At 35.8% G+C, this 27,997-nt stretch overlaps 1 protein-coding gene across 1 annotated transcript; it reads left to right on the top strand.

The window, feature by feature from the left end:
• Positions 1-2: 2 nt before the first annotated feature.
• Positions 3-27,256, top strand: RCHY1 (ring finger and CHY zinc finger domain containing 1). Its single transcript, XM_058547269.1, has 9 exons — positions 3-162; positions 4,826-4,945; positions 5,186-5,301; positions 21,012-21,090; positions 23,106-23,150; positions 23,255-23,313; positions 23,406-23,432; positions 24,623-24,743; positions 26,580-27,256. The coding sequence occupies exons 1-9, from the start codon at positions 73-75 to the stop codon at positions 26,706-26,708; spliced, it is 786 nt and encodes a 261-aa protein (XP_058403252.1). The 5' UTR covers positions 3-72; the 3' UTR covers positions 26,709-27,256.
• The last annotated feature ends 741 nt before the right edge of the window (positions 27,257-27,997 follow it).

Genomic DNA, 27,997 nt, shown 5'->3' with positions numbered 1-27,997 from the left:
CGGCGCAGCTTCTCTGGGCGTAGTTTTCAGTCTGGGGGAAGGGTCCGTGCGGTGTGGGGGGAGGTGGAGGAGATGGCGGCCTCGGCGCGGGAAGATGGCGCCCGCGGCCAAGAGCAAGGGCGGCGGGGCTGCGAGCACTATGACAGAGGATGTCTCCTGAAGGTGACGACTTCAGTGGGCTCTTCGCCTAGGAGCTTCCGCCGGGCCGGGCTGGGCTGGGGCGCGCTGGGCAAGGCAGTTAGGCTTGGGCTTCAGTTTGAGGCTAAGCTGTTTGTCAGGATACCTTCTCCTGCAGTAGAGAACGTTTTTGGCAAGGCGACCACAGGCCCCACCTTTCCTCCTGTTTTGTACTTTGCAAGCAAAGCCCTTTTGGCTTGAGAAGAGCCTGGGCTTGCACATCAGTCACCTTATCAATGGGTTTATTCAGTCTTCTGCTGTTGGAAGTAGACTGAGGCAGCCCCGGGCCTGTGCTGGCTTTTCCTCAGGATCATTTTCAGGTGTGTGATGAAATAGTGGAAGAGGGATAAGCAAGTGGAGAATCGGAATACCGTTTCAGCTCCTGTAGTGAATAAGTTTTACAGTTTGCAGCTTTATTTTAGAGTCAGTGAGTATGCGTAAACCTGCCAACGGGAAAATATGTATGTGAAAGAGGAAGACCATCATGTAATTGCCACTAATTAGGAAATTATGTATAGGAAAGTGCCTAGTGTGCATATATTGTTACTTTTGCCGATTACTTTGAGAAAAACTCCTAGTCACTCTAGAAGTTTTCAAATTGGCACCCATTCAGTTAAAGTTTTCTGATTTTTCTTGCAAGAAACAGTTGAAAGATTTTGCTTAGAAAACTTGAGCTCTGGAGTCCCACAGCCCTACCCCCAAATCTTAGCTCTGCTCCTTAATAGCTCACTGAGCAAATTACTCTTTAAACGCGCCATATGTAAAACAGGGGTGATAGAAGTTCTTTCATAAAAAAGTATGAGGCCCGTAAGGACAACCTAAAGCCTTTTCTGTAGTCCATGGTTTGGTGAACGTTCCTCCACTGCACTGGATGAAGCTTTCAAAGTTGGTCATTCACCAAGTGTTGTGTAAGGAAATTGAATGCTATCCTTATGATTCCATCTGTCAAACCTGAGGTCTAAAACTGAATTCAGCATGTTGGCCCTCCCCTCATCCCCCAAGATACCACACCAACGCACCTGTGTTTGGTAGCACTAAGATACTTGGCCAGGAGTGTCAAATGCTTTTTGCCCTGCCCCTCCATTTTCCTTAAATACCAGAGGCCAAGTGAAGAGTTTTAAGGAAGAAGTAATCAACTAAATCAAATGCTGCTGTTTGAGTAAGATAAGAACTGAAAATTGACCTTTAATTTGGCAGGGAGGAGGTCACTGGTGATCTTGATAAGAGAAATTTCAGTGGAGAGATTGGGACAAAGCCTGATTACAGTGGATTCAAGAGAGAATGAGAGTAGTAGAACTGGAAATAGCCTTTATAACAATTCTTGGGGTTTTGCTGTAAAAGAGAGCAAAAAAAAATGAGCCTGTGGGTTGCTGGGAGATGTGAGATCACGGGATTTTTTTTCCCTTTAAGATGGGTGGTATTGCAGCATGTTTGTAAATTCTTAGAAATGACCCAATAAAGTGAGAACATTTTATAATGCAGGAGGGAGAGGGAAAACTGTAGGAGCACTGTCTTTGAGAAGTCAAAGAGAAGATGGCATCTAGTGCACACGTGGAGGAGTTGGCCTTAGATAAAAACATGGACTGCAGACTCTATAACAGAAGGGAAGAAAGAGGATGAGGTACATTTGCAAGTAGGTTGATAGAGTTTGTGGGAGGATATTCTCTTTTGATTATTTCTGTTTTCCTAGTGAAATAAGCAAGGTCATCAGCAGAGTGTAAGGAGGGAGGAAGAGGTGTTCGAGGTTTAAAGAGAGAAGAGGTGTGAAATAATCTAGACCCTAGGTTCTAGACTCTAGAAGAATGAGGGACTTGACTAGGGAAACATGGTGGTAAGAGGCCTCTTTTTATTGGTGGTTATGACTTTAAAGAGAGACCAGTCTTTAGCCTTTCTTTAAAGGCTATGACTTTAAATATATGGCTCTTTCTTTAGCCATATTCAGCTGTTCCTGTATAGGTTGAGTAGGAGAGACTTGGATTTAACCAGAGTGGGGATTTGGGCTGAGTGAGTATGTAGAGGAAGAGAGAAGGAAGAAACTAGGGTATGTGCAAGGGAAGAAATGGAGTTAGTTGGAAAGAGAGGAGGTAGTGGTTAGAGAAGTTCATGCTTGAAATTAAGAAATAAACAGGATTCAGTTCTTGTTCTAGAGCAGTGGTTCTCAAAATATGGTGAACGGACCCCTGGGGATTCCTGAGGCCCTTTAAGGGGATCCTCAAGGTCAAAACTACTTTTTAATACTAAGACATTATTTGTCTTTTTCAGTGTGTGCAAAAGCAATGATTAAAACTGTTGGCACCTTAGCACAAATCAAGTTAGTGGCCTGTACTACACCTATAGTTTAAAAAAAAAAGCCAGTTTTTGCTTAAGAATGTCGTTGATAAAATTAAAGAACTAAAATGATTAATTTTATAAAATCTCAACCCTTGAATACATGTTTTTTTTACATGTTTGCTAAAATGAGATGTTTTTATCAAGCACTTCTGTAATCTGAAGTTAGATGGTTTCAAGAGGAAAAGCTCTTGTGCAGTTGGATTGTGAACTGAACTAGTTACTTTTTCATGGAGCAGCATTTTGTACTTGAACTATGGTTATTCACACTTGGGTATTGGGACATTTTCTTGAAAAGGAGGGAAGTGAGACTGTCATTACAAGGAAAACAATTGATGCTGATAAGATTCTAGCTTTCATGTAAAAATTAGAATTTTAGAAAACTTGTATTAGCCTTTGTGAGCTTCTGAATGCTTAAAGGCTTTTCTGATGACATGGGCAGCGATATTAACAAATGTGATTTTTTTTGATATTGCATGTCAAATGCGTGAACATTTGGAAGATCTGCATAACTCAGTGAGCCGATATTTTTCAGATGACCAATGCATGGGTAAAAGATCCGTTCAAAGTGCAAGATAGATGAGTGGCTTTTAATGTAACAGAGGGAGAAAAGTTCATTGATATGATTTCAGATTCCATCTTGCAACTAACTGTTTATAAGAGTTGTTGAGTTTTGGTATGATATCAGAGAAGAATATCCATAATTCTCTGAAAAGGCTATTAAAATACTCTTCCCTTTCCAGCTACGTATTTGTGTGAGGTCGAAGTTTCTTCATATACTTCAGCCAAAACTGATTGAATGCAGAAGCAGAAATGAGAATCCTGCTATTTTTCCAGAAAATATATTTTTTCATTAAAATATGTTATTTATATGTAATGGGTTTGTTATTATTTTAAAAAGAAGTAATAAATATTTTAAAAACCTATTAGTTTTAATTTATAATATGGTAGTAAGTATCAATAGATATAATTCACGTTGACAAAAGCTCTTTGGGATTCTCAGTAGTTTTTAAGAGTGTAAAGGGGTCCTGAGAGCAAAACGTTTGACAACCACTGTTCTGTGGTATGACTGTGAGAACATGTGGCTGAGGAGGGTTGGAGGACAAGGCTATTGGAAGTGAGAAAGTCAAGGAAGAGAATTCAGGGTATTGGATAATATGGAAGGTATCCATATTATCATTATGGATGGGCAAATCACAGAGATTTAGGACAAGAGTAGTGTTGGAGAAAAAGGGAGCCAGATGAGTGTTAAAATCTTTAAGGAATAAACTATATTATGGTAAGTCACAGCATAGGAAGTCTTCAGAAATGAGTGGATCTGCAGGGTCACAGTGTACTGGAAAGTATTGGATTAGCTTACTGTCCTGGAAACTTACTGATGTACTAGTTAGGGTAAGGCTAAGTTGCTGTAACAAAAAGATCCAACAGAACTGTGGGTTAAAGAGTTTATTTCTTCCCAGTTAACAGTTCGTAGGTGAGTGATCCGGTTTGGTGATGAGGCTCTGTTCCATATGATCACTTCAGGGACAAGTGTTTCCACTGTGTGATTTTGCCGTGTTTTAGGGCATATAGTCGTCAGCTGGGTTGCTGCCATGTCCAGGTTTCATCTGATAGAAAGGGAGCATGGAGGAAGAGACAGGGCCAGTTTCTTAATACTCAGGCCCGGGAGTGGCACTGATTTCTTCTGCTCGGATTCTGTTGGTAAGAGCTTAGTCATTTGGCCACACCTAACAGTAAGGAAGGCTGGGAACTGTAGTATAGCTGGGCAGTCGTATGCCCAGGAAGAAGGCAAGAATAGATTTTGGTGGACAGCTGGCAGTCTTTGCCACTCTTGAAAACAAGGGCTGTCTCTTACATTTATCGCATCCTCTAAAATATCAGGCATATAGTTGATGATTAATAAACACATTGGAATTAAAATACAATCTTTGAAATATTTAATGTTTAAGAATTGAAGTAGGTAAATGAATTTATCTAGAAATGTCTAAGAAGAAGTTGCTTGCCTGCCATTTAGGCCGAGAATGAGTTTAGGGTGTTGTGGGATTAGTTTTTCAGTCTAGGGATTTCCATCGTTCGTAATTCTTTTGTCTTAAAGGACAAGGTTGTGTTCAGCTTCATACAGACATATAGATGTTGAAAGGAATAGTTGAAATATGCTGAGAAACAGTGAAATGTTATGTTAATGATCAGTTTACCAACTGATCCATTGGGTGTAATCTTTGACCTTGTTCCAGGAGGAGGAGGAGGAATAAAATTGTTTTTGCATTGCAAACTTGTCTTCTCTTGCATCTTATAACTCTTTTTCTCCCCTGGGGGTTAGGCACCTTGCTGTGACAAGCTTTATACTTGCCGGTTGTGTCATGATAACAATGAAGATCATCAGCTAGATCGCTTTAAAGTAAAGGAAGTGCAGTGCATAAACTGTGAAAAAATTCAACATGTAAGATTTTATCACATATTTCTATTTTGTTTCAAAATTTTTTTACTAAAGAGGTTTTAAAATTTAATCAAGCATATTGCAAGTTAACTCTTAAAGTAAGCAATATCTTTGATTTAAATGTTTACAAACTTGTGAAAATAAAACTGCATATACTTTAACATAAGTTCTGGATATTCAAATAGTAATACAAAATATTTTGGTAAATTTATTCCAATTTTTAGTTACTTGTGTCTTTTTTAGGCCCAACAGACTTGTGAAGAATGTAGCACATTGTTTGGAGAATATTATTGCAGTATATGCCATCTGTTTGACAAAGACAAGAAGCAGTATCATTGTGACAACTGTGGAATTTGTAGGTACTGTATATAAAATATTCTTTTCTAATTACTTATATTTTTTGTTTTATTTTATTTTGGTGAAGATTAGCCCTGAGCTAATATCTGTTGTCAGTCCTCTTTTTGCTGAGGAAGACTGGCCCTGGACTAATATCTGTGCCCATCTTCTTCTACTTTTTACGTGGGACGCCACCACAGCATGGCTTAAGTGGTACGTAGGTCCGTGTCTGGGATCGGAACCTGTGAACCCCAGGCCACCGAAGCAGAGCACGTGCACTTAACCACTATGCCATGGGGTGGCCCCTCTAATTACTTCTAATGTATCTGAGCAGTAATGGTTTTTAAAATCAACTGTATTGGAATATAATTTACATCTAATAAAATGCATTCATTTTAAGGGTCTAGTAAGTTGACAAATAATATATATCTGTGTCACTACCAATGCAATCAAGATAAAAAACATTTCCATTGTTCTAAAATGTTTCTTCATGCCTCTTTTGCAATAATCGTTTAGTTAGCCCATCAACTGTTGTGTGGCTATTTAAAATTTTAACTTGGGGATATAAAATATGCTTTTATATGAAGTGTTTTGTAGGCAGCTGAGGTATAAAATAAGGGTGGTTTTTCCTTTTTAAAAAAATTATCAAAAAGTACATGCTGATTTTATAAAAATTGGAAACTACAGAAAAGTAGAAAGAATAAAAATAAAACAACTTACAGTACCAGCCACCCACTGACAAGCTACTGTTGACCATGTTGGTATATAGGAATTTTTTCCTTTTTAAAAATTCTGAAGTATTACATATATACAAAAGCATGTATGTAGCGTATGTATGTTATAAAGTATACTAATACAGCAAACAAGCCACTCAGTTTAGGAGATAGAATGTTACGATTACTGTTGGTGCTCCAAGTGTTCTGTGCCAATCCTTTCTTGTTCTGAACCACTGTTTGAATATTTTAAATCACTTTCTTGCTTTTCTTTTATGTGGTTTGTTTTTAAGGAAGGATAACAAACATACCAAAAGATGCAGAAATCATAAGCAAACAACCTTATGAGTTTGCTTTGTTTTAACCACTACCCAGATCAAAAAACAGAATATTTATAACGTCTTAGTAGCCTCTCTTATGCCCCATCCAGGTCAATACTCTTCTCCAAAGGTAACCACTCTCCTGACTTTTTGAACTTTTTATAAATGGAATCATATGGTGTATGTTCTTTTGTATTTTGTTTTATATATTTTAAGGCAATATCATTAGGTGATTACATAGAACTGTTATATTTTCCTTTATGATTGACCCATTTATCATTATATAATGTCTCTTTTTATCTTTAGTAATGTTTCCTGCCATAAGATCTGCTATATTTGTATCTTTCTTTTGATTAGATTTTGCATATATATCTTTTTCATTTTTTAATTTCCAAACATTTTGTATACTTACATTTAAGGCATGTATCTTGTAAGCAGAATATAGTTGAGTTTTTTTTTTTTAACATTATTTCTTGAAGCTTTTTTCTTTTTGGTGAGGAGGATTAGCCCTGAGCTAACATCTGATGCCAATCCTCCTCTTTTTGCTGAGGAAGATTAGCCATGGGCTAACATCTGTGCCCATTTTCCTCTACTTTATATGGGACACTGCCACAGCATGGCTTGACAAGCGGTACGTTGGTCCACGCCCAGATCCAAACCCTGGGCCGCCGACGTGGAATGTGCGAACTTAGCCGCTACGGCACTGGGCTGGCCCCTAGTTGAGTGTTATTTTTTTATTGAGTTTGATAAAGACTCTGTGTTTTATTAGAGTATTTAGTCCATTTATTATTAATATAATTATGATATATTTATTTCAGTCTACAATTTTAGTATTTTCTCTTGCCTTAGTATTTGTCTGTCCTTGCCTTCTTTTAGATTAATCAGCAATTTTTCTATTTTTATTCTGTATAAGCTTATTAGTTATACATTTTTCCGTTATTAGTGGTTATCTTAGAAATTATAACATACATCCTTGGCTTACTAGAGTAATATGTTTATCATTTCCTGGACAAGGCAAGAACCTTGAACACTAAGAGGATTTACATGCTATTGTTGTCATGTATTTTAATCTATGTATATTTTAAACCCTACAAGACATTGTTTTGAAAGGTCGGTATTCTCTGATTTACCTACATATTTTCAATTTCTATTGCTCTTCTTTTCTTTCTGCATCTCCTTTATCTTTGGGATTATTTTCCTTCTGCCTGAAGAATTCTCTTTAGTATTACTTTTAGTGAGGTTCTGCTGGTGACAGATTGTCTCAGTTTTTTGTCTGTTTGAAAATGTCTTTATTTTGCCTTCATTTTTAAATTATATTTTTGCTGGGTATAGAATTTCTAAGTTGACAGTTACTTTCTTTCAGCACTTTAAAGATATTGTGGTGCCATGGTTTCTGTTTAAAAGTCTGTTTAAATCCTGTCAGGATTATCATTGCCTTTTTGAAGGTAATCTGTCTTTTATCCCCCTCTTGCTGTTTTTAAGTCATTGGTTTTTAGCAGTTTTTCCATGATGTGTCCAGATGTGTGTGATATTTCTCTGGCTTGCAGTTTGTAGAATTTATTGAATCCGTGGTTGATGTCTTCTGTCAGTTTTGAAATATTCTTGGCCAGTGTCTCTTCAGATAATGTTTTTGCCCCATTCTCTCACCTCTCCTCGCTCTCTAGGTACAGACTTTTTCATTGTTTCATATCTCTCTTAAATTTTGTTTTCTATATTTCTTAACTTTTTTTTTCCCCCATGCTTAAATTGGATAGTTTCTACTGATTTATCTTTCAGGTCTCTGCTCTGTGTTGAATTTGCTATTAAACCTATTGAGTTTTTCATTTGAGGTTTTTTTAATTATAGAATTTACATTTAATCACCTCCCTCCCCCATAGCTTCCAGTTCTCAGGTGAAATTCTTCACCTTTTTTTTCTCTTGAATATATATATATATTTTTTTATGCTTTTGTGATTTTTTTTTTCTGTTTATTGCAGTAACATTGGTTTATAACATTGCATGAATTTCAGGTGTACATCATTATACTTCTATTTCTGCATAGATGATATCATGTTCACCAACCAAATGCTAATTATAACCCATCACCACACACATGTACTGAATTATCCCTTTTGCCCTCCTCCCTCCCCCCTTCCCCTCTGGTAACGACCAATCCAATCTCTGTCTCTATGTGTTTGTTTACTGTTGTTATTATCTACTACTTAATGAAGGAAATCATACGGTATTTGACCTTCTCCCTCTGACTTATTTCACTTTGCATAATACCCTCAATGTCCATCCATGTTGTCACAAATGACTGGATTTCATCGTCTCTTATGGCTGAGTAGTATTCCATTGTGTATATATACCACATCTTCTTTATCCATTCGTCCCTTGATGGGCACTTAGGTTGCTTCCAAGTCTTGGCTATTGTGAATAACGCTGCAATGAACACAGGGGTGCATGTATCTTTACAAATTGGTGTTTTCAAGTTCTTTGGATAAATACCCAGCAGTGGAATAGCTGGATCATATGGTAGTTCTATCCTTGATTTTTTGATGAATCTCCATACTGTTTTCCATAGTGGCTGCACCAGTTTGCACTCCCACCAGCAGTGTATGAGAGTTCCCTTCTCTCCACATCCTCTCCAACACATGTTGTTTCCTGTCTTGTTAATTATAGCCATTCTGACGGGCGTGAGGTGATATCTCATTGTAGTTTTGATTTGCATTTCCCCGATAGTTAATGATTTTGAACATCTTTTCATGTGTCTGTTGGCCATCTGTATATCTTCTTTGGAGAAATGTCTGTTCAAGTCTTTTGCCCGTTTCTTAATTGGGTTGTTAGTTTTTTTGTTGTTGAGATGCATGGGTTCTTTATATATTTTGGAGATTAACCTCTTGTCAGATATATGGTTTGCAAATATCTTCTCCCAATTGTTAGGTTGTCTTTTCGCTTTGTTGATGGTTTCCTTTGCTGTGCAGAAGCTTTTTAGTTTGATGTAGTCCCATTTGTTTATTTTTTCTATTGTTTTTCTTGCCTGGTCAGACATGGTGCTTGAAAATATGTTGTTAAGACCGATGTCACAGAACGTACTGCCTATGTTTTCTTCTAGAAGTTGGATAGTTTCAGGTCTTAACATTCAAGTCTTTAATCCATTTGGAGTTAATTTTTGTGTATGGTGTAAGGTAAGGGTTTACTTTCATTTTTTTGCATATGGCTATCCAGTTTTCCCAGCATCATTTGTTGAAGAGACTTTCTTTTCTCCATTGTATGTTCTTGGCTCCTTTGTCAAAGATTAGCTGTCCATAGATGTGTGGGTTTATTTCTGGGCTTTCGATTCTATTCTCGTGATCTGTGTGTCTGTTTTTGTGCCAGTACCATGCTGTTTTGGTTACTATAGCTTTGTAGTATATTTTGAAATCAGGGAGTGTGATACCTCCACCTTTGTTCTTTTTTCTCAGGATTCCTTTAGCTATTCGGAGTCTTTTGTTGTTCCATATAAATTTTAGGATTCTTTGCTCTATTTCTGTGAAAAATGTTGTTGGAACTTTGATAGGGATTGCATTGAATCTATAGATTGCTTTAGGAAGTATGGACATCTTAACTATGTTAGTTCTTCCAATCCAAGAGCATGGAATATCTTTCCATTTCTTTGTGTCTTCTTCAATTTCTTTCAGCAATGTTTTATAGTTTTCGGTGTACAGATCTTTCACCTCTTTGGTTAAGTTTATTCCTAGGTATTTTATTCTTTTTGTTGCAATTGTAAATGGGGTTGTATTCTTAATTTCTCTTTCTGCTACTTCGTTGTTATTATATAGAAATGCAACTGATTTTTGTATGTTGATTTTGTATCCTGCAACTTTACCGTATTCATTTATTACTTCTAAAAGTTTTCTGGTGGATTCTTTAGGGTTTTCTATATATAAAATCATGTCATCTGCAAATAGTGACAGTTTCACTTCTTCCTTTCCAATTTGGATCCCTTTTATTTCTTTCTCTTGCCTGATTGCTCTGGCTAGGACTTCCAGTACTATGTTAAATAGGAGTGGTGACAGTGTGCATCCTTGTCTGGTTCCTGTTCTTAGAGGGATAGCTTTCAGTTTTTCACCATTGAGGATGATATTAGCTGTGGATTTGTCATATATGGCCTTTATTATGTTGAGGTACTTTCCTTCTATCCCCATTTTATTCAGAGTTTTTATCATAAATGGATGCTGTATCTCGTCAGATGCTTTCTCTGCGTCTATTGAGATAATCATGTGATTTTTATTCTTCATTTTATTAATGTGGTGTATTATGTTGATTGATTTGCGAATGTTGAACCATCCCTGTGTACCTGGAATAAATCCCACCTGATCATGGTGAATAATCTTTTTGACGTATTGTTGTATGCGATTTGCTAGTATTTTGTTGAGGATTTTTGCGTCGATGTTCATCAGTGATATTGGCCTGTAATTTTCTTTTTTTGTGTTGTCCTTGTCTGGTTTTGGTATCAGGGTAATGTTGGCTTCGTAGAATGAGTTAGGGAGCTTCCCCCCCTCCTCAATTTTTGGAAGAGTTTGAGAAGGATAGGTATTAAGTCTTCTTTGAATGTTTGGTAGGATTCACCAGGGAAGCCGTCTGGTCCTGGACTTTTATTTTTGGGGAGGTTTGTGATTACTGTTTTGATCTCCTTACTGGTGATTGGTCTATTCAAATTCTCTGCTTCTTCTTGATCCAGTTTTGGAAGGTTGTATGATTCTAAGAATTTATCCATTTCTTCCAGATTGTCAAATTGCTTGGCATATAGCTTTTCATAGTATTCTCTTATAATCTTTTGTATTTCTGAGGTGTCTGTTATAATTTCTCCTCTTTCATTTCTGATTTTACTTATTTGTGCCTTCTCTCTTTTTTTCTTGGTGAGTCTAGCTAAAGGTTTGTCAGTTTTGTTGATCTTTTCAAAGAACCAGCTCTTGGTTTTATTAATTTTTTCTATTGTTTTTTCAGTCTCTATTTCATTTATTTCTGCTCTGATTTTTATTGTTTCCCTTCTTCTACTGATTTTGGGCTTTGTTTGTTCTTCTTTTTCCAGTTCCTTTAGGTGCATTGTTAGATTGTTTATTTGAGATTTTTCTTGTTTGTTGAGATAGGCCTGTATCACTATAAACTTCCCTCTTAGAACCGCTATTGCTGTATCCCATAAATTCTGGCATGTTGTATTTTCATTTTCATGTGTCTCCAGGTATTTTTTGATTTCTCCTTTGATTTCTTTGTTGACCCAGTCGTTGTTCAGTAGCGTTTTGTTTAATCTCCACGTATTTGTGGCTTTTCTGATTTTTTCTTGAATGTATTAATGACAGATAATTTAAAGGCTGTGCTTGATAACTTCAGTATCTTGATTACTTGTGGGTTAGTTCTGTTTTCTTTTTTTTTCCCCCCTTGGTGTTTCGTTCTGCCTTTTGGCATGCTTGGGATTATTTTTTTTTACTTAGTTGTTGGATGTAATATGTAAAAAATTGTGTAAGCTCTTTATGCTATTTTTCTCCAAAGAGAATTTACTTTTCTTTCAGTAGGCAGTTAACGTAGAGACAGATCACCATAATCCAGTTAAGGATTGAGGTGATTAGTGGCTAAGTTTCAGTTTTAAGTCCTGTTCTATTTTGTTTCCCCTCACACTCAGGCTCCTGGGACATGGGTCTTGACTTAAAGCCAGGGTTTTTGTTAGGGCATCTCTTTTGTGGTGGGACCTGGACTCCAGTTTTTTCTCCCTAGTACAGGGAAACTGCCAGAGGCTTTACTTGGTTTTTCTTAGCCTCTTACCTGCTCCTTAGCTTGTTAGCTTCTCACAGCATGGTTTAGGGTCTGCAAATCCCCCAAGATCGAAGAAGCAGAGAATTGGCTTTGTCTCAGTATATTTCCCTTCTCTCTGGGGTGTTGACCCTTCAAGCCCTTAGTTGCTCTTTACTGGTTTCAAACAGCTTGTTTTCTTTATATCCAGCCTTTGTAGTTCTCAGTGGGAGCTTGGTCCTCTACAAACTACTTTATCATTGTGGAGTTCAGTTTTGCTTATTTTTAAAATCATACTATATGTATTTCTGTGTGGCTTTTTTTTTTTTTTTAAACTAAGCCTTGTTTTTAAGATTCATCCTGTTTGATTCATGAGCTCCAATTCATTTTCACTGTTGAATGGTGTTATTTTGTATGTCAGATCTGCACACAGCCTTTCGTTACCACTATCACAAACAAGGAATCACATTTTATTATTGATGTATTGACTTTCAAGTTGTTGAGACTGCAAAATGTATGTCTCATCTTACCTAGTATATATTAAGCTTCATGAGATCAAGATATTTTCAAATTTTAAATTCCTGTACCTGGTAAATATTAAGCTTCATGAGATCAGGGTATTTGCAAAGTTTAAATTCCTATACCTGGAAGTGCCTTATATACAGTAGATATTCAGTAATGTGTAGGCAGTGTATCTTTAGCAAAATATTTTTGCTATTATGATTTCTCTCAGTATAGGAGGAAAATTTGCCATCAACATTTAGCATGTAAGTCTCATAGATTCTTTTTACTTTTTAATATTTTTAAGTCCTTTTACAAATAACACAGAAGTAAGAGTAAAGGTAGTGAAAAACAACTTCATTGGAAATTTTAATAAGAATTTAAACATTGCAAACCTAAATTTTGATTACGTATTTTCCTAGTTTTGAAGATATATGTACTAAATTTGGCAGTATCCTTTGAATGTAATTATTTACTGGTAATTTGTCATGCGTGAATCTGGCACATGTCCATCTTATAAATAACTAATTCCAGGTTTTAGATACAGTTCTAACAGGTTCTAGCTTATAATTGCTTCTGGTTCTTCTCACACTTCTATCATCAAAATACCAAACTGGGGCCGGCCCGGTGGCGCAAGCGGTTAAGTGCGCGCGCTCCGCTGCGGCGGCCCAGGGTTCGCTGGTTCGGATCCCGGGCGCGCACCGATGCACTGCTTGGTAAGCCATGCTGTGGCGGCGTCCCATATAAAGTGGAGGAAGATAGGCACAGATGTTAGCCCAGGGCCATCTTCCTCAGCAAAAAAAAAAGAGGAGGATTGGCGGATGTTAGCTCAGGGCTGATCTCCTCACAAAAAAAGAAAAAAAAAAAAAAATACCAAACTGGTTCCAGATCTCAATGTGTCACTAATAGCTTCTGGCTTATCATTACTTCTGTCTATGCATTGCCTAATTCAATGCTTTTGAAACCTTTGAGAACTCATAATTTTGTCTAAAGGTGGCTATCTTCTTAGCTCCAATGTAGCAAAACATTTTTTATTTTTAGATTGATGAACACCTGTTAAGATGATCAATCCTATGATTTTTTTTCAATTTTTACTTCATCTGTTTCCTTCCAAATACTTTATACATATACTGCCCTTCAACATTGTCTACTTAGGTGCCATATCAATTAAATTTTGGTGTAAAAACATCATAAAATATGGAAGAATTCTGTCACATTCTGTGACAGAATTCTGTTCTTTTAGCAAAACGGGATTGGTCCAGGTTCACAAAATATTGTGAATTGAAGTCCTTCCTATTGAGTGGCTAACTAGATGAAGATACTATATTTTCTTTTTGTCCTTAGAAATATATTGTTCATTTTCTTGAGTGAGACCTTTCATCTAGGATATCATCATCTGAAAACCATAATCTGATTTATTGCTTCTATGATCATTTCACCATCATCATTAGAGTCTTGAACAGTGGTTCTCAACCAGGGACGATTTTGCCCCCAGAGGACATTTAGTAATGTCTGGAGACATTTTGGTTGTTACAACTGGAGGCGGGTAGTCTGTTACTGGCATCTACTGGCTATAGGCCCAGGATGCTACTAAACGTCCTACGGTGCACAAGACAGTCCCCCACCAGAAAGAATTATCTGGCCCAAAATGTCAATAGTGCCTAGTGCAGAAACCCCAGTCCAGAATGCTGCTGTCTCTTTGCATTTATCTTCTGCTTTCTCTGAAGTTTTTCCCTTTTCGTTTTTTTCTATTTGCCAATATGGGCGAAACGTGAAAAATTCTGATTTCTCAACTGTGTTCAAGGAAAACTAAAAAAGGCTACAAGGCAGATGTCTCTAGACTTCTTGTTTTAACCTTCTTGAAAGATGATGTAATACTTTGAGCAGGGCAAAAATAAAACTGAAGGATGATGTAATAGTGATGATTTATTTCATATTGTGTCATCGTTTCAGTGTTTCTACCTCACTTTCATTTTCTACCATACTTTGCATTTAGTCTTTTTGTTAGGATAGTTAGCAATAATTGATGATTAATGTGACGGAATTCCTAGGATGCTGAAATAGCAAAATCTTTCAAAATATAGGAAAAATACGATCACTAAGATCTCATAATGTATCAGATTTGTAAAAGGGTTTAATGTTCCCATATGGTAATTGCAAAATAGAATGAGTTTATGCTATTAAAAAAAAAGTAGATTTTCTCTTTATTCTTTGGAATATCTCTAAGAAAGAATAAAACTCATAAAATATTAATCTTTAAAACAGAATTGATCAAAAAAGAAACTGGATCCTGGTACAAAATGGATATTGTATGAGAAAGGCTTTTGCAGTCATACAGTTTTGGTAAATGCTGCTTTCAATCTACTTTCCTTCTCAGAGCTTTCAGCTTGCTAATTGTGCAGTGTAAACCTCTGAGGTTGTATAGTTTCTAATACTTGGTTATAGTATCCTTTTTGGGACTATCACGTTAAGTGGAATATAATTGGAAAATGTCTAAAGCTTATGAAATAACTAAGAAATTTTCAAATAAAGTTTCATATTTTATATTATTGGGTATCATAAAATAATGTGAGTCACGTTTTAGACCAATGATTATGATCACTGCAGGTAGGTATTTTAGGAGGCATTATATCTGTTGTCATTGCTCGAAATTCTTTGAAACGTCTATTGTGCGGTTCTTTCAATGAGTGCCTATGGCGCACTGAAAGTTCACCCCCCCTCGAGGATTTTCAGAACTGTTTTTATTTTTTAAAAAATTGCTAAAACATACTGAGAGCAAAATCTGTTAAATAAGATTGGCAAATACTATGTTTAATCAGAAATGACATATGATTGTCAAATAATGACTTTTTTTAAACAGTAAAAATATCAAAAGACAAGTTAAAAAATGTTGTGCAATGGCAGCATTGTTGGAAACTCTTTACACTCTCATGATAACATTTAAAAAAATTGTCATTTGAATGTATGAGTTCTTATATTTTTGTTAAAATATCAGTCTTTTTACTTTCTAGCTGTACCTTCTTGACAGTCTTTGACAATGATTCCTCTTTTGGATATTAAAAACAAAACATTTCTGTCTTACGTATATTATGAAACTTAGTCGTTGCTTTTAGTCTATTAAAAAATCTGCAAGGGTGATCAGGTCTTCCTGGCCTAACTCTCCTATCCAGATTTCTCCCCCTCTTGGTGCTTACAGCACTTCTAGGCTGTCCTTGACTCTGATCTGGAGGTGTGGGCTTGAAAAATTGTTCATCCTTAGGCAATAATCACTGCAAGGAAGTTGGTGCTTCTTACAGAATTTAATAATATATTATTCCTGATATTATGTTTTAAAATAGCTTGATGATAGTTATAGACTGTCTCTGTGGCAGTATTTCTGAAAGAGTGATATGCCCTAAAGATAGGGTTTCAGTTTTTCTTTAATTGGGGAGAGACATCTGATCTTGAATTTTTTGGCTGTGGGTACACACACATCCTTACTGAAATGTACTGGAATGAACTTTTTATAAAAAATGGGGAAATATTCTTTCCCAATGTTATTAAATAAGCACCAGAATAGTTAGTGTTTATGACAGTAGGATATAGGTGTGGTTCCTCTGTTCTGATTTCTGATCTTAAAAAATGTTCCAGTTCTTTGACCGTGTAATTCTATTTTCAGGAGATTATCTCAAGGAAATAGAGATATATAGCAAGAATTATGTACAGAATATGTATTATAGCAATAAATGTAATAATGAAAAATTAGAAACCTATAAATTTTTGAGTTTGTTAAGTTTGCAAGCCCATATTAAAAGTAATGTTCTTGAGTAATATTTAGGGATTGGGAAAATGATTGGTAAAAAAAGTCTGTCAGGATATCATATGGACCAAAATGTTAGCAATAGTTACCCATGGGTGGTGAGATCATGAGTGATTTTAAGTTTTGCTTGGTATATTTGTTTGTTGGTTCATGTTTTTCTGGATTTAATACATTTTAAATAATGAAAAGATATTGCTTTTAAAGTTTAAAAGTTATATAAATTTATAACTGAATTGGGGAAATAAAACATCCACTAATAAAATGATGCTTTAAATCAAGGGAAGGATGCTTGTTTTCACGTCTGCAAGTTATTAAATAAACATCAGAGAAATCTTTGCTGTGTGTAGAACACTGTTGGATTAGAAGGCATGATTCTTGTCTTTAAATTTATATTCTGTTTGTGGAAGAATGGGCTTAATAAGCAATCACTACCACAGAGTTTGTCAGATTATAGGGATTGGAACTGTCTTTTGTGGGAAAGTTTGAGTTTATAGGGATAAGCCAAGGCCGAATAGATCAGAGTGGGCTGGAGTATAAATAAATATAAATAAATAACCAAGCCTGAGAGAAGGCAGTAAAAGCATGGAGTGAGGGGCAGTGGCGGTGGTGGTAGAGACTGGGGTTGACAATAGGAGTAAAAAGGATATCTAGAGTAGTATTTTAAACTGAAATGAATGTAGTGAATCATTACCACTATTTAAAAAGAGATAGAATAAAAGATAAATACATGGTAAGGATAAGTATTGTTTTGTAGAACTTGTGTTAGCATTTTGAGTGTTGTGTATATATGTGTGAGAGGAGGAAGGGAGAACTGGGTCAGGATGTAAAAATATTTCTTAATGTGTGTTGAGGTTAAGTTTGAGAAATGCTGCTCCAGAGCCTGCCAGATCAGCTCTGTGACTCACAGTACTGAAACCAGACAGACTGTTTTTGTTTAAACAGTGTCTCCTGGTAATGAATCCTCTTGACTTCTGTGTGTCTGAAACATCTTTATTTTGCGTTCATTTTTGAAAGATATTTTTGTTGCATATAAAATTCTAGGCTGACAGTTTTTTCTTTCAGTACTTTAAAAATGTTACTCTATTAAAAATGTTCTCATTGTTTCCAGGATGTGAGAAATCTGGTATCATCCTTATCTTTGTTCCTTTGTGCTTGTATTTTTCCCTCTGGCTGCTTTTAAGATTTTTTTCTTTATCCCTAGTTTTGAGCAGTGTGATTATGATGTTCCATGGTATAGTTTTTTCATGTTGTTCGTGCTTAGGGTTTTTTGAGCTTTTTGAACCTGTGGGTTTATGGTTTTCATCAATTTCAGAAAGTTTTTGGCCACAAGTACTTCAGATATTATTTTGTCTTCCCTCTTCTGTCCCCCCACCCCGCCCGCTTTGAGATCTCCAATTACATGTGTCTTGGGTTGCTTGAAGTTGTCTCACAGCTCACTCAATGCTCTGCTCATTTTTTAAAATTCTTTTTTCTATTTGATTTTGGATAGTTTCTAAAACTGTGCCTTCAAATTGACTAATCTTTTCTTTATCTATGTCTAATCTGCCATTGTTTTTTATCTCTGGAAGTTTGATTTGGGTCTTTTTTATATCTTCCATGTCTGTACTAACTCTTTGAGCATGTGTAATGTAGTTATAATTATTTTAATGTCTTTCTCTGCTAATTCTAACATCTGTGTCAGATCTGGGTCGATTTTGATTGATTCTTCTCATTTTGGGTTATGTTTTCCTGCCTCTATGCATGACTGGTTGTTGTTAAATTGATACCAGACATTGTGATTTTTGCCTTGTTGGGTGCTGAATCTTTTCGTATTCCTGTAAATCTCCTAGAGCTTTACTTTGGGATGCAGTTATGTTACTTGGAAACAGTTTGGTACTTCTGGGACTTGCTTTTATAATTTGTTAGGTGGATCTGGAGAAGTGCTTATTCTAGGACTAATTATTCCTCGCTATTGAGGCAAGACCTTCCTGAGTCCTTGTCCAGTAGCCCATGAATTATAAAGTTTTCCCCATGGCTGATGGGACTAAGCGCTGATCCTGGCCATGTGTGAGTGGGGAGCGCTGCTCCTTCTAGTCCTCTTGGATGGTTCTTTCCCTGGCCTTGGGTAGTTTCCTCACGTGCAGGCGCTGATGTTTATCCTGCCAAATGCTTGAGGGCCTCCTCGGTGCTGCTCTCTCCTCTCTGGCACTCTGTTCTGTGAACTCAACTTGTCACCTCAGTCAGGAAGTCTTCAGTTCCTCCAACTGAAGCCTCAGTTTCTCCAACCTGTCCCACTGCCTGAAAACTCTCTAGGCAGTAAACTGGGGCAATTGTAGGACTCAGTTTGTTTCCCGTCTCTCACAGATCACTGTCCTTCTTTGCCTGATGTTCAGTGAAACTGTTGTTTCATATATTTTGTCTGGTTTTTGTTGTTATTGTTGTAGTCAGGAGGGTAGATCCAGTCTCTGTTATTCTATCTTGGGCAGTAGTGGAAGCCTCCTTAAAGGGTTTTACCTATGGAATTTGACAGGCTGATTCTAAAGTTTATCTGGAAGAGAAAGTTCACAATAGCTAAGTAGATTTTGAAAAGGATGAACAGCAAAGAGGGGATTGCCTTTCTGCGTATCAAAACATAATAAAACTAGAGTGATTCCAATGGTGTGCTCTTTGCACAGCAATAGATAAATGGAAAAACATAGTGTGTGTGTATACATACATTTACATATTTATACAGATGAATTTATAACAAAAATGACGTTTCAAATCAGGGGAAAGGGTATTAGGATAATTGAGTATCCATTTGGGAAACAAAAAATTGATTAGTAAAACTCAGTGCATTTGTTAGAATATGGTTTTAGCATCTTGTGACAGAAATCCAAAATAACAGTGGCTCAAAAAGGGTAAAGTTTATATTTCTCATGGAAAAATCTGAGCCATGTAGTTAAACAGGAGTCCAGGTTCCTCTTTATTTTTTTGCCCTGCTGCCATCCATAGGATGTTTTCTTATCTGCATAGTTTAAAAGAGCTCATATTCTGGTTGAAAGGGGAAAGGGGGCAAATAAGTGAAGAGAAGGTACACTCTTTTCTCCTAAGGGCACAACACAGAATTTTTTTTTTTTTTTTTTGAGGAAGATCAGCCCTGAGCTAACATCCAATGCCAATCCTCTTCTTTTTGCCGAGGAAGATCAGCCCTGAGCTAACATCGGATGCCAATCCTCTTCTTTTTGCCGAGGAAGATTGGCCCTGGGCTAACATCTTTGCCCATCTTCCTCTACTTTATATGGGACGCTGCCACAGCATGGCTTGACAAGCAGTACATTGGTGTGTGCCCGGGATCCGAACCTGCGAACCCCGGGCTGCCGAAGCGGAGCGCACACACTTAACCCACTGCACCACTGGGCCGGCTCCCATATTTTTCATTTATCTCTTCTGTTCACAGCCTTCAGAGAAGTTGGAAAATAGTCTTTATTCAGGATAGCCCTGTGCCTAACTAAATGTTCTATTGTTGTGGAAGAAGGAGATAATAGAAATTTGGGGACAACTGGCAATCTCACCATTACCATACATAATGAATTTCAAATGGATGAAAGAAAAATATAAAAATTAAAAGCCATAAGTATAGAAGTATATAGGAGAATATGTTTATGACGCGTAGGTTGCAAAAGTCTTTCCTAAACAAGAGGCAGAAGCATAAGCCTTAAAGACAAATATCAATGGCTTATTACACAGGTATTAAAATGGCTGCATGACAAAAGATATAAACAAAGATAGATAACATACTAGAAAAATAATTGTAACATATACAAATGAAAAAGATTAATATCCAGGATATATAAAGAACTGTTTTAAATTGGTAAAAGACAAATACCCTGGTGGAAAAATGAACAGAGCACATGCACAGACAATCCACAGAAGAAGTCCAAATGGTTCATAAACATTAAAATATACTCCCTGTCTCATAATCTGAGAAATGCAAGTTAAAATGACATCTTTTATTTGTCCATCTTATAGGTAATCACTGTTGGTTAAGGTGTGGGAAGCATGGGTGCCGTCACACACAGTTGGTGGGAGTATAAATTGGTACTGTCTTTTTGGAGGTCAGTTTGGCAGTATCAAAACTGATGTTGTAGTACCCTCTGACCCCATAGTTTCACTTTTAGAACTCTTTAAAAAAATCATTAACGTGGGCTAAGTGATGTCTGTATAAGGATATTTATTATATCATTGTATTAATTAAAGATAGAAAATTAAATCAATAACCATGTTTTTTAAAATTATGATATATCCATACCATTTAATCTGATGTAACTTTGAAGAGGAATGAAGTGCTTCTATATGGACAGACATAGAATAATCTTCAGGATATATTGTTAAATGGAAAAAAAGTTGCAGAACATGATATCTAGAAAGAATCTATCTATGTGAAAAATAAAACCCAAAATGTGTGTGTGTATGTATATGCAATTTTATAGAAAAAAAGACTTAGAAGTGTAGATACCATTCTGTTCACAGTGCTTACATTTGGGGAGTGATGTTGGGGAGGTGGGGTTTCTCTCATATTCTTTGGTGTGGTTTGAGCTTTCTTTACAATGAAACTAAACTTACATATAATGAACAAACTAGCACTGTAGTAAGAATGAATCTAATCTTTTGGCTTTTCTATGTTTTTTTAGGATTGGTCCAAAGGAAGATTTTTTCCACTGTTTGAAGTGTAACTTATGCCTAGCTATGAATCTCCAAGGAAAGCACAAGGTATATAATTCAGTTTGCATAATTTTAAAAGTATTTTGGTGTTTTTGAAAATCAGCTTAAATCCTAGTATGTTTGGAAGCATGCTGATTTTCAGATATTACCAAGTACAGCTATTTCACTTTTTATTTTTAAGCAGTATTAAGAAGTCAATGTTCTAAAACATATGCCTCAGAATATCTAATCTGCAATTCTTTTTTCTATAGTGTGTAAGATTACTTATATCAGTTAATAGCATAATGTTGACAACTTCAAATAGGTTTATGGATTCTTATCATTAGTACTGGTTTTAAGAATAACTTTAAAAATGCATACATAGTAGAGGAGAAATACTAAGTATAACCTGTTAGCACAGTATTCCGAGAAAAATCAGAAAATATTTTTATATTTCCTTTCATAATTAGACAATTTTTTTTTTTTTGGTGAGGAAGATTGGCTCTGGGCTAACATCCATGCCCATCTTCCTCTACTTTATATGTGGGACACCTGCCGTCGCATGGCTTGATAAGTGGTGCGTAGGTCTGCGCCTGGGTTTCGAATCCTGGGCTGCCAAAGCGGAGTGCATGAATTTAACCACTATGCCACTGGGCTGGCCCCTATTTTCTTTTTGCTGAGGAAGATTTGCCCTGACCTCATATCTGTTGCCAGTCTCCCTCTTTTTTTCTTTTTGTGTGAGCCACCGCTGCAGCATGGCTGCTGACAAACGAGTGGTGCAGGTCCACGCCCAGGAGCCAAACCCAGGCTGCCGATGCGGAGCGTGCTGGGCTTACCCACTAGGCCACTGGAGCTGGCCCTAGACAAATATTTTTAATCTGGATGTAGCAATTGTATTATTATCCCAGGCCTTTGAAAATTATTTTTCATTATTTAGAAAAGACTCTAGTAAACTATCACTTATAGTACTGATTCTGTCTAATATAAGAAATCAGAGAATGGAGAGACAAATGATGGGTTATTTTTAATAGATATTATTTTTAATAGATACTATTTTTTTAATAGATAATAACTGGCCTAAAATAGTAAAGCGGTAAGAGAATTGGAGATAAATAGTGAGCATATGGGATATGGTGACAAGGGGTAAAGGAAGAATGGGGCTGAGTAAAGATGACTCCCAAGATTTTTAGCCTTGGCTTAAAGTACTTGATTAAAGATTGTGAATTTGTTGGAGATAAAAGATTGAGTTTTGTTTTATAGACTTGAGTTTGGGGTGATAGCAAGATATGCTATTGTCTTTAAAAAACTATATACTATTTTCTCTTGTATTTTAGTTTTGTTTCTCAGTTATTTTTTATTGTGTGTATTAGCAGTGGTCCTACCATCTGCTCAAATGCTTACTTAAAAAACATGGGCATCATCCATGGCTTGGTGCTTTTCCTTACCTCCCCACATCTATTCACACAGTGTCTTGTCAAGTTAAGAGCACAGGCCCTGGAGGCAGCCTGTTGGAGCTCAAATATAGTTCACCTCTTACTGTCATTTAACTTTGGAAGTCAGTTAGCTTCTCTAGGCCTCAAGTATCTCATCTGTAGACTGGGGTAGTGATTGTACCTGTTTCATTTAGAGTTGTGAGGATTAATTGAGCTAATACAGGTAATGTACTTAGCATATGGCATGTAGTAAATCTCAACAATATGAACTGTTATCATCAATATTATTAAGTAGTTTAGCTTTGGAGTGAAACATACAAAATAGAAAGGTTCCAAACGTTAATATCTCTGCATGTTTGGTAAATCTTGACTCATTGAGTTTCCTTATCTGTAAAATGAAGATAATTTGAGTAATTACGATATATTAAGCAGTTTCACTGTTTCAGGTAAATGCAAAGCCTAAAGTAGTTGTGAGAGTTAACTGTTCAATTCTTGTCTGACATAAGAAACATGAATTAATGTTAATTGTTATCCTTAGGAAGTTGGTATTATTATTTTCTTTATGGTTAGTTTTTATTATTAATATTATTGTTATATCTGTCATTTGCATCTAGTTAAACTTTTGGTAATTTGAGTTTCTCTTTTAAATAGTGTATTGAAAATGTGTCCCGGCAGAATTGTCCAATATGTTTGGAGGTAAGCTTAAAATATTTTTTGCTTTGGAAATATCCTCTCTTGAATTTAAAATATGTGGGTGTTTGTGTTGTCTTCACGCAAGCACTAACATTGATTTCCTTTAGGACATTCATACGTCCCGTGTTGTTGCTCATGTCTTGCCATGTGGACATCTTTTACATAGGTAAAGTAGTAGTTTTTTTTTTCTCTCAAAAATGTTTGGAAATAGTGGAGATGGTTTTTGCTTTACTAAAATAATGTTATATTTTCTTTCAGAACGTGTTATGAAGAAATGTTGAAAGAGTGAGTGTTTGATGGGATTTTAAAAAATTATAATTGTAAGCTGTCTGGTTTTTTTTTGTTGTGGGCATGGGGAAGTGGGCAAACGTTGCTGTTACTTATACCGTATTGGGCATGGAGGATGTTTATCTTGAGATGGGTAGGGTAAATGAGTAGTGTTAGACTAGGCAAAGCATCTTGGGGTATGTAGAACTATACCTTTGTCTCCATGTTTCTATTATGCTTTATCTCATCCCACAACTTGAGACAGATACCATACGTCTTATTATCTGGCTGTACCTACCAGGGAGCACAGTCTCTACCAGACGCAGCCATAGCATTGTAAAAATGCTCAAAATTCTGTTGCTCAAAATTCTGTTAAGTTGTTATATTGGCCCAGTATAATGACCTGCAAAGAAAGTTGGTAATGAGATTATCTTAAGTTGAGACTTTATTGTGGGGGAAGGATGTTAAAATGAGATGAGAATAGTTAGGAAAGAGGAGACTTTGTAAATGTATTTTGGTCCTGCAAAATTGAGCAGAAATTTTAATTTAATGTAAGACCCAGATAGATGCGAATTTATTCAGAATTTTTAGAAAGGAAATAATATGATCTGAATGTTTTAAGGAATACAATCTCTTCTTTGCTTAAATATATTAAGAAATTGAGGGCTGGCCCCGTGGCTTAGCGGTTAAGTGCTCGAGATCCACTGCTGGCGGCCCGGGTTCGGATCCCAGGCGTGCACTGATGCACCGCTTCTCCAGCCATGCTGAGGCCGCGTCCCACATACAGCAACTAGAAGGACGTGCTGCTATGACATACAACTATCTACTGGGGCTTTTGGGGAAAAATAAATAAATAAATAAATTGTTTAAAAAAAAAAAAAGAAATTGACGTTGTTGAGCTAAAAATTAGCAGCTTGGTGGGTTTTTAAAAATATATTAAGTATATTCTGCAAAGAGTATGGACTAATTCCTTTCTATTTTAGAGAACTGAGGGAAAAGAAGTACATTTAAAAAAATACCATGATACAGGATTTAATTGAAAACTTTATAGTGTAAAAGTTCCCAGGTTTGTAACAGATTACCTTGAAATATGGAATAATGCCCTGTCTTGAATGGTTTATGTACCAGTTAGCATGCAACTTCTTGTATACCTGAGTTGATATACTCCCTGTTTAATGTTTGTAAAATAATCTTTCTATCTCTTCTAGAGGCTACAGATGTCCATTATGTATGCACTCTGCTTTAGATATGACTCGGTACTGGAGACAGCTGGATGACGAGGTCGCACAGACTCCTATGCCGTCAGAATATCAGAACATGACTGTGGATGTGAGTAGAATCAGTCTTTAAAACTTTTCAGATTCCTTGATGATGTTCTTGTTTATGTTTGCGCTTTTCCTCAACTCTGTCTGAAAAATACTGCGTTGGCATAGATGCCAGTGTGATGATTAATGGGAAGGACAAACTAATCTTTTTAAATTTTAGTTACTTTGAACTCAAAAGAGCAGGAAAAAAAAGTGCTAAGAATACTTTTGTGCAGTTCTTTCCAACACTAGATGGCAGGCAAAAACTTTATTCTGAATTATTTACACATTACTTGCCAGAGTCAGTCACTTGTGTAACTGAGTAGAGGTGGATTACTGGTCTGATGTTTTATTTTAATTATGTTTTATTTTTAATTATTTAAAATTTTATTTCGGGTGAATATATTTGCTGATTTTTGAAGATTATTTTTTGGTTTTTAATGTTTATTACCCTTTTTATTCTATCTTAGACTTTTAAAATTTGGTCTTAATTAACCTGCAACCTAAAATATAGGAAGTATTTCTTTGCCTTTTGCCTTATGGAGAATGATCATCTTTTTTCCATTAATTGAGGTATGCTGCACTCTATTCTCAGCATGGTATAATGAATTATAGATCAGAATTAGAAAGCTAGATAGCTTTCTGGTGCTTTAATAATTTTTGGACATATAAATGTTCTGAACATCTTTAGTGTAGTTCAGATACTTCTACACAAAAGGATAAAAACCACTTAACAGAGCCAAATAAAAATTATTTTTTGTTTTTTATTCACACTGGAGCATGTTGTAATTCATTTGGATAATTGAATTGTTAGGTTAGTAAAAGATCACTTTTGGAATACTAACTGATAATCATGTGATGTTTTACTAGAGGCTGCAGTTTGCTATATTCCATGTAGATCATTTTTTAAAATAACAGCTCTATTGAGATATAATTCACATACCATACAACTTGTCCATTTAAAGTGTATAATTCAGTGCTTTTTAGTATATTCTTGGAGTTGTGCAAACATCACCACCATCAATTTTAGAATATTTTCATCACCCCATAAGAAACCTCATACCCCTTAGCAGTTATTCCCCAATCCCCTAGCTCTAGGCAACCATTAATCTACTTTCTACATTTAGATCATATTTTTAAAAGCATTATTTCTCAAATTATAATTTAGAGCAAATTTGGAAGTTTTCTACTTATTATGGTGTGACTATTCTAAAGGTAATGCTTTTCTCACATAGTTATGTATTGATCTGTTTTCAGGTTAACATCTTTTTGTATTTTTCAGGATCTCACTTAGTACTAGAAGAGGGTCATTCCTAAGTGCTATCTTATTTTCATTTTAGAGATGAGCCAAAAGCTTCTCTTTATTCAATTTTAGGAACTACTCTTTTGAACTTCATTCATTCCTGAGGCATAGAAGACTAGGAACTTAGCATGTTAAACCTAAAAATTAAGCAAAAATATTATGATAAGTATGTAAAAATTTCTTTTATTAACTAAGATAATTTTCTAAGTGTCAATGAAAAATAATAAAATCATGTATGCTGTTTTGAATTGTAAGTATAGGGGTTGATCTCATGCCTATGTTAATTTTCGTGTGAGTACTATTTATACCGTTTGGGGGCTATTTTAGAATAAGACTTCTTGGCTCAAATCCACATTTTCATTTTCAAAATTCAAAGCTACCCTAATAGCCTCTTAGAGTTTTCAGTGAACAAATAAAAGGTATTTCTATGTATGAAAATGTTTAGACTTATATATATATATATGTGTTTTCATATCTTCAATGTGATTTTTTTGAGCAGACAGTGCCACTTTATAAGGTTTAATATACTTAATTTGACTTCATCTCTTTACTTTTCAGATTCTCTGCAATGATTGCAATGGAAGATCTACAGTCCAGTTCCATATATTAGGCATGAAATGTAATATTTGTGAATCCTACAATACTGCTCAAGCTGGAGGATGTAGAATTTCACTAGATCAGCAATGATCAGCCTATACTGCACTGGAAAACTCAGCATTTTCTGATATAGAAAAAGGTTCTCCTTAGTATCCTGTTGTCGTAATGTGTCAGAATCTATGCATTAGAGTTGATGTGTTTTGTACTAGTGTCACAGCATAAAATATTACAAGTGCTTAAGGATTCAGGGTCTCTTTATAGAATTATCATAGCTCTGTATTGGATGAACGCCACTGCACTTGTGTTTTGATTGGAAATTCCTTTAGTGTCAGTTGTTTGGAAGCCAGTGATGTTTGTCACTGAAGTTCACATCCATAGAAGTATGTTATACTTCCATGGAACTTTGCTTTAAGTGACACTGTGCACGCAGAGTTCATTTCTAGTTCTTGATAGAACTGCACTTAATTCCCAGTATTATTCTTGACTTTTTAAGGGCTGTGCTATAATGAGAATATGTTCTGTCTTACTGTTAAAATCTAATTACATATGCTTTAGAATTTTCTAAGACAGTCCTTTGGATCCTGTAAATGTGAATTTCGATGTAATAACTGCTAATAAAATTATATTGAAACAGTGTTTTATAGAAAGTTTTTTCCAAGGTTATCTGTTTTCAGCTCCATTAGGGCAATACAGCCTTATAATGTAAAATAAATCCTCTTTTCTTTCTTTTGAGGTATCCTTCCATAAGAGTAGTTGGGAAAAATGTAAAATAATAGAACTCTTCCAAGTCTTAAGAAAACCATCAACATTGAAAATAATTTTGTTTTGTTGCCCAAAATGTTTCTTCAAAGAATAATTCATTTAGTCAGTCAACAAGTATTTATTGAGCAACTGCTGTGTGCTGTATGGTTCTAGATGCTGTGGAGATGACAGTGAACAATACAGACAAAAGTCCCTGCCCTCATGGTGGTACATTCTAGTGTTCCTCATGCTTGACTAGCTTTTCCCTTGGTTTTTCTTTATGCGTGCAGTGGTTCTGTAAATGAGTGGATTCTTCTCTAAACGCTTGCAGGTAGGTAGGTATGGATGCATAGAAGGGGCGTAGAATATTCCTGGCAAGATCTCTGATTTTATAATACTTTTTTGGGCTCAAGTAATCGAATTAAATGTACCTCTTAATTCAGGAACAAAGTACTCAAAAATGCTTGATGATCCTGCAACTTTTGCAATAGTATCCCAGTATCCAGCTTAGCGTGTTTATAAAAAGCTGTAGGAAGTAAAATGTGTACATATCAATGGAAGGATATTTATTAAACATCAATTGTATTTCCAACTTTGAGCTAGTTGAATCTCCTGTGAATAAGAAAGATAGTCTTGTA

This window comes from Diceros bicornis, chromosome 8, assembly GCF_020826845.1.
Source record: "Diceros bicornis minor isolate mBicDic1 chromosome 8, mDicBic1.mat.cur, whole genome shotgun sequence".
In the NCBI taxonomy this organism is placed as follows: Eukaryota; Metazoa; Chordata; class Mammalia; order Perissodactyla; family Rhinocerotidae; genus Diceros; species Diceros bicornis.
This window is presented reverse-complemented; position numbering and strand designations above follow the sequence as displayed.

Excerpts from the sequence above, each read along its gene's own strand:
- RCHY1 (XM_058547269.1), top strand. The coding sequence starts at position 73 with ATGGCGGCCTCGGCGCGGGAAGATGGCGCCCGCGGCCAAGAGCAAGGG. Across the intron at positions 163-4,825 it reads ACAGAGGATGTCTCCTGAAG|GCACCTTGCTGTGACAAGCT; the intron begins GTGACGACTTCA and ends CCTGGGGGTTAG. Across the intron at positions 5,302-21,011 it reads GACAACTGTGGAATTTGTAG|GATTGGTCCAAAGGAAGATT; the intron begins GTACTGTATATA and ends ATGTTTTTTTAG.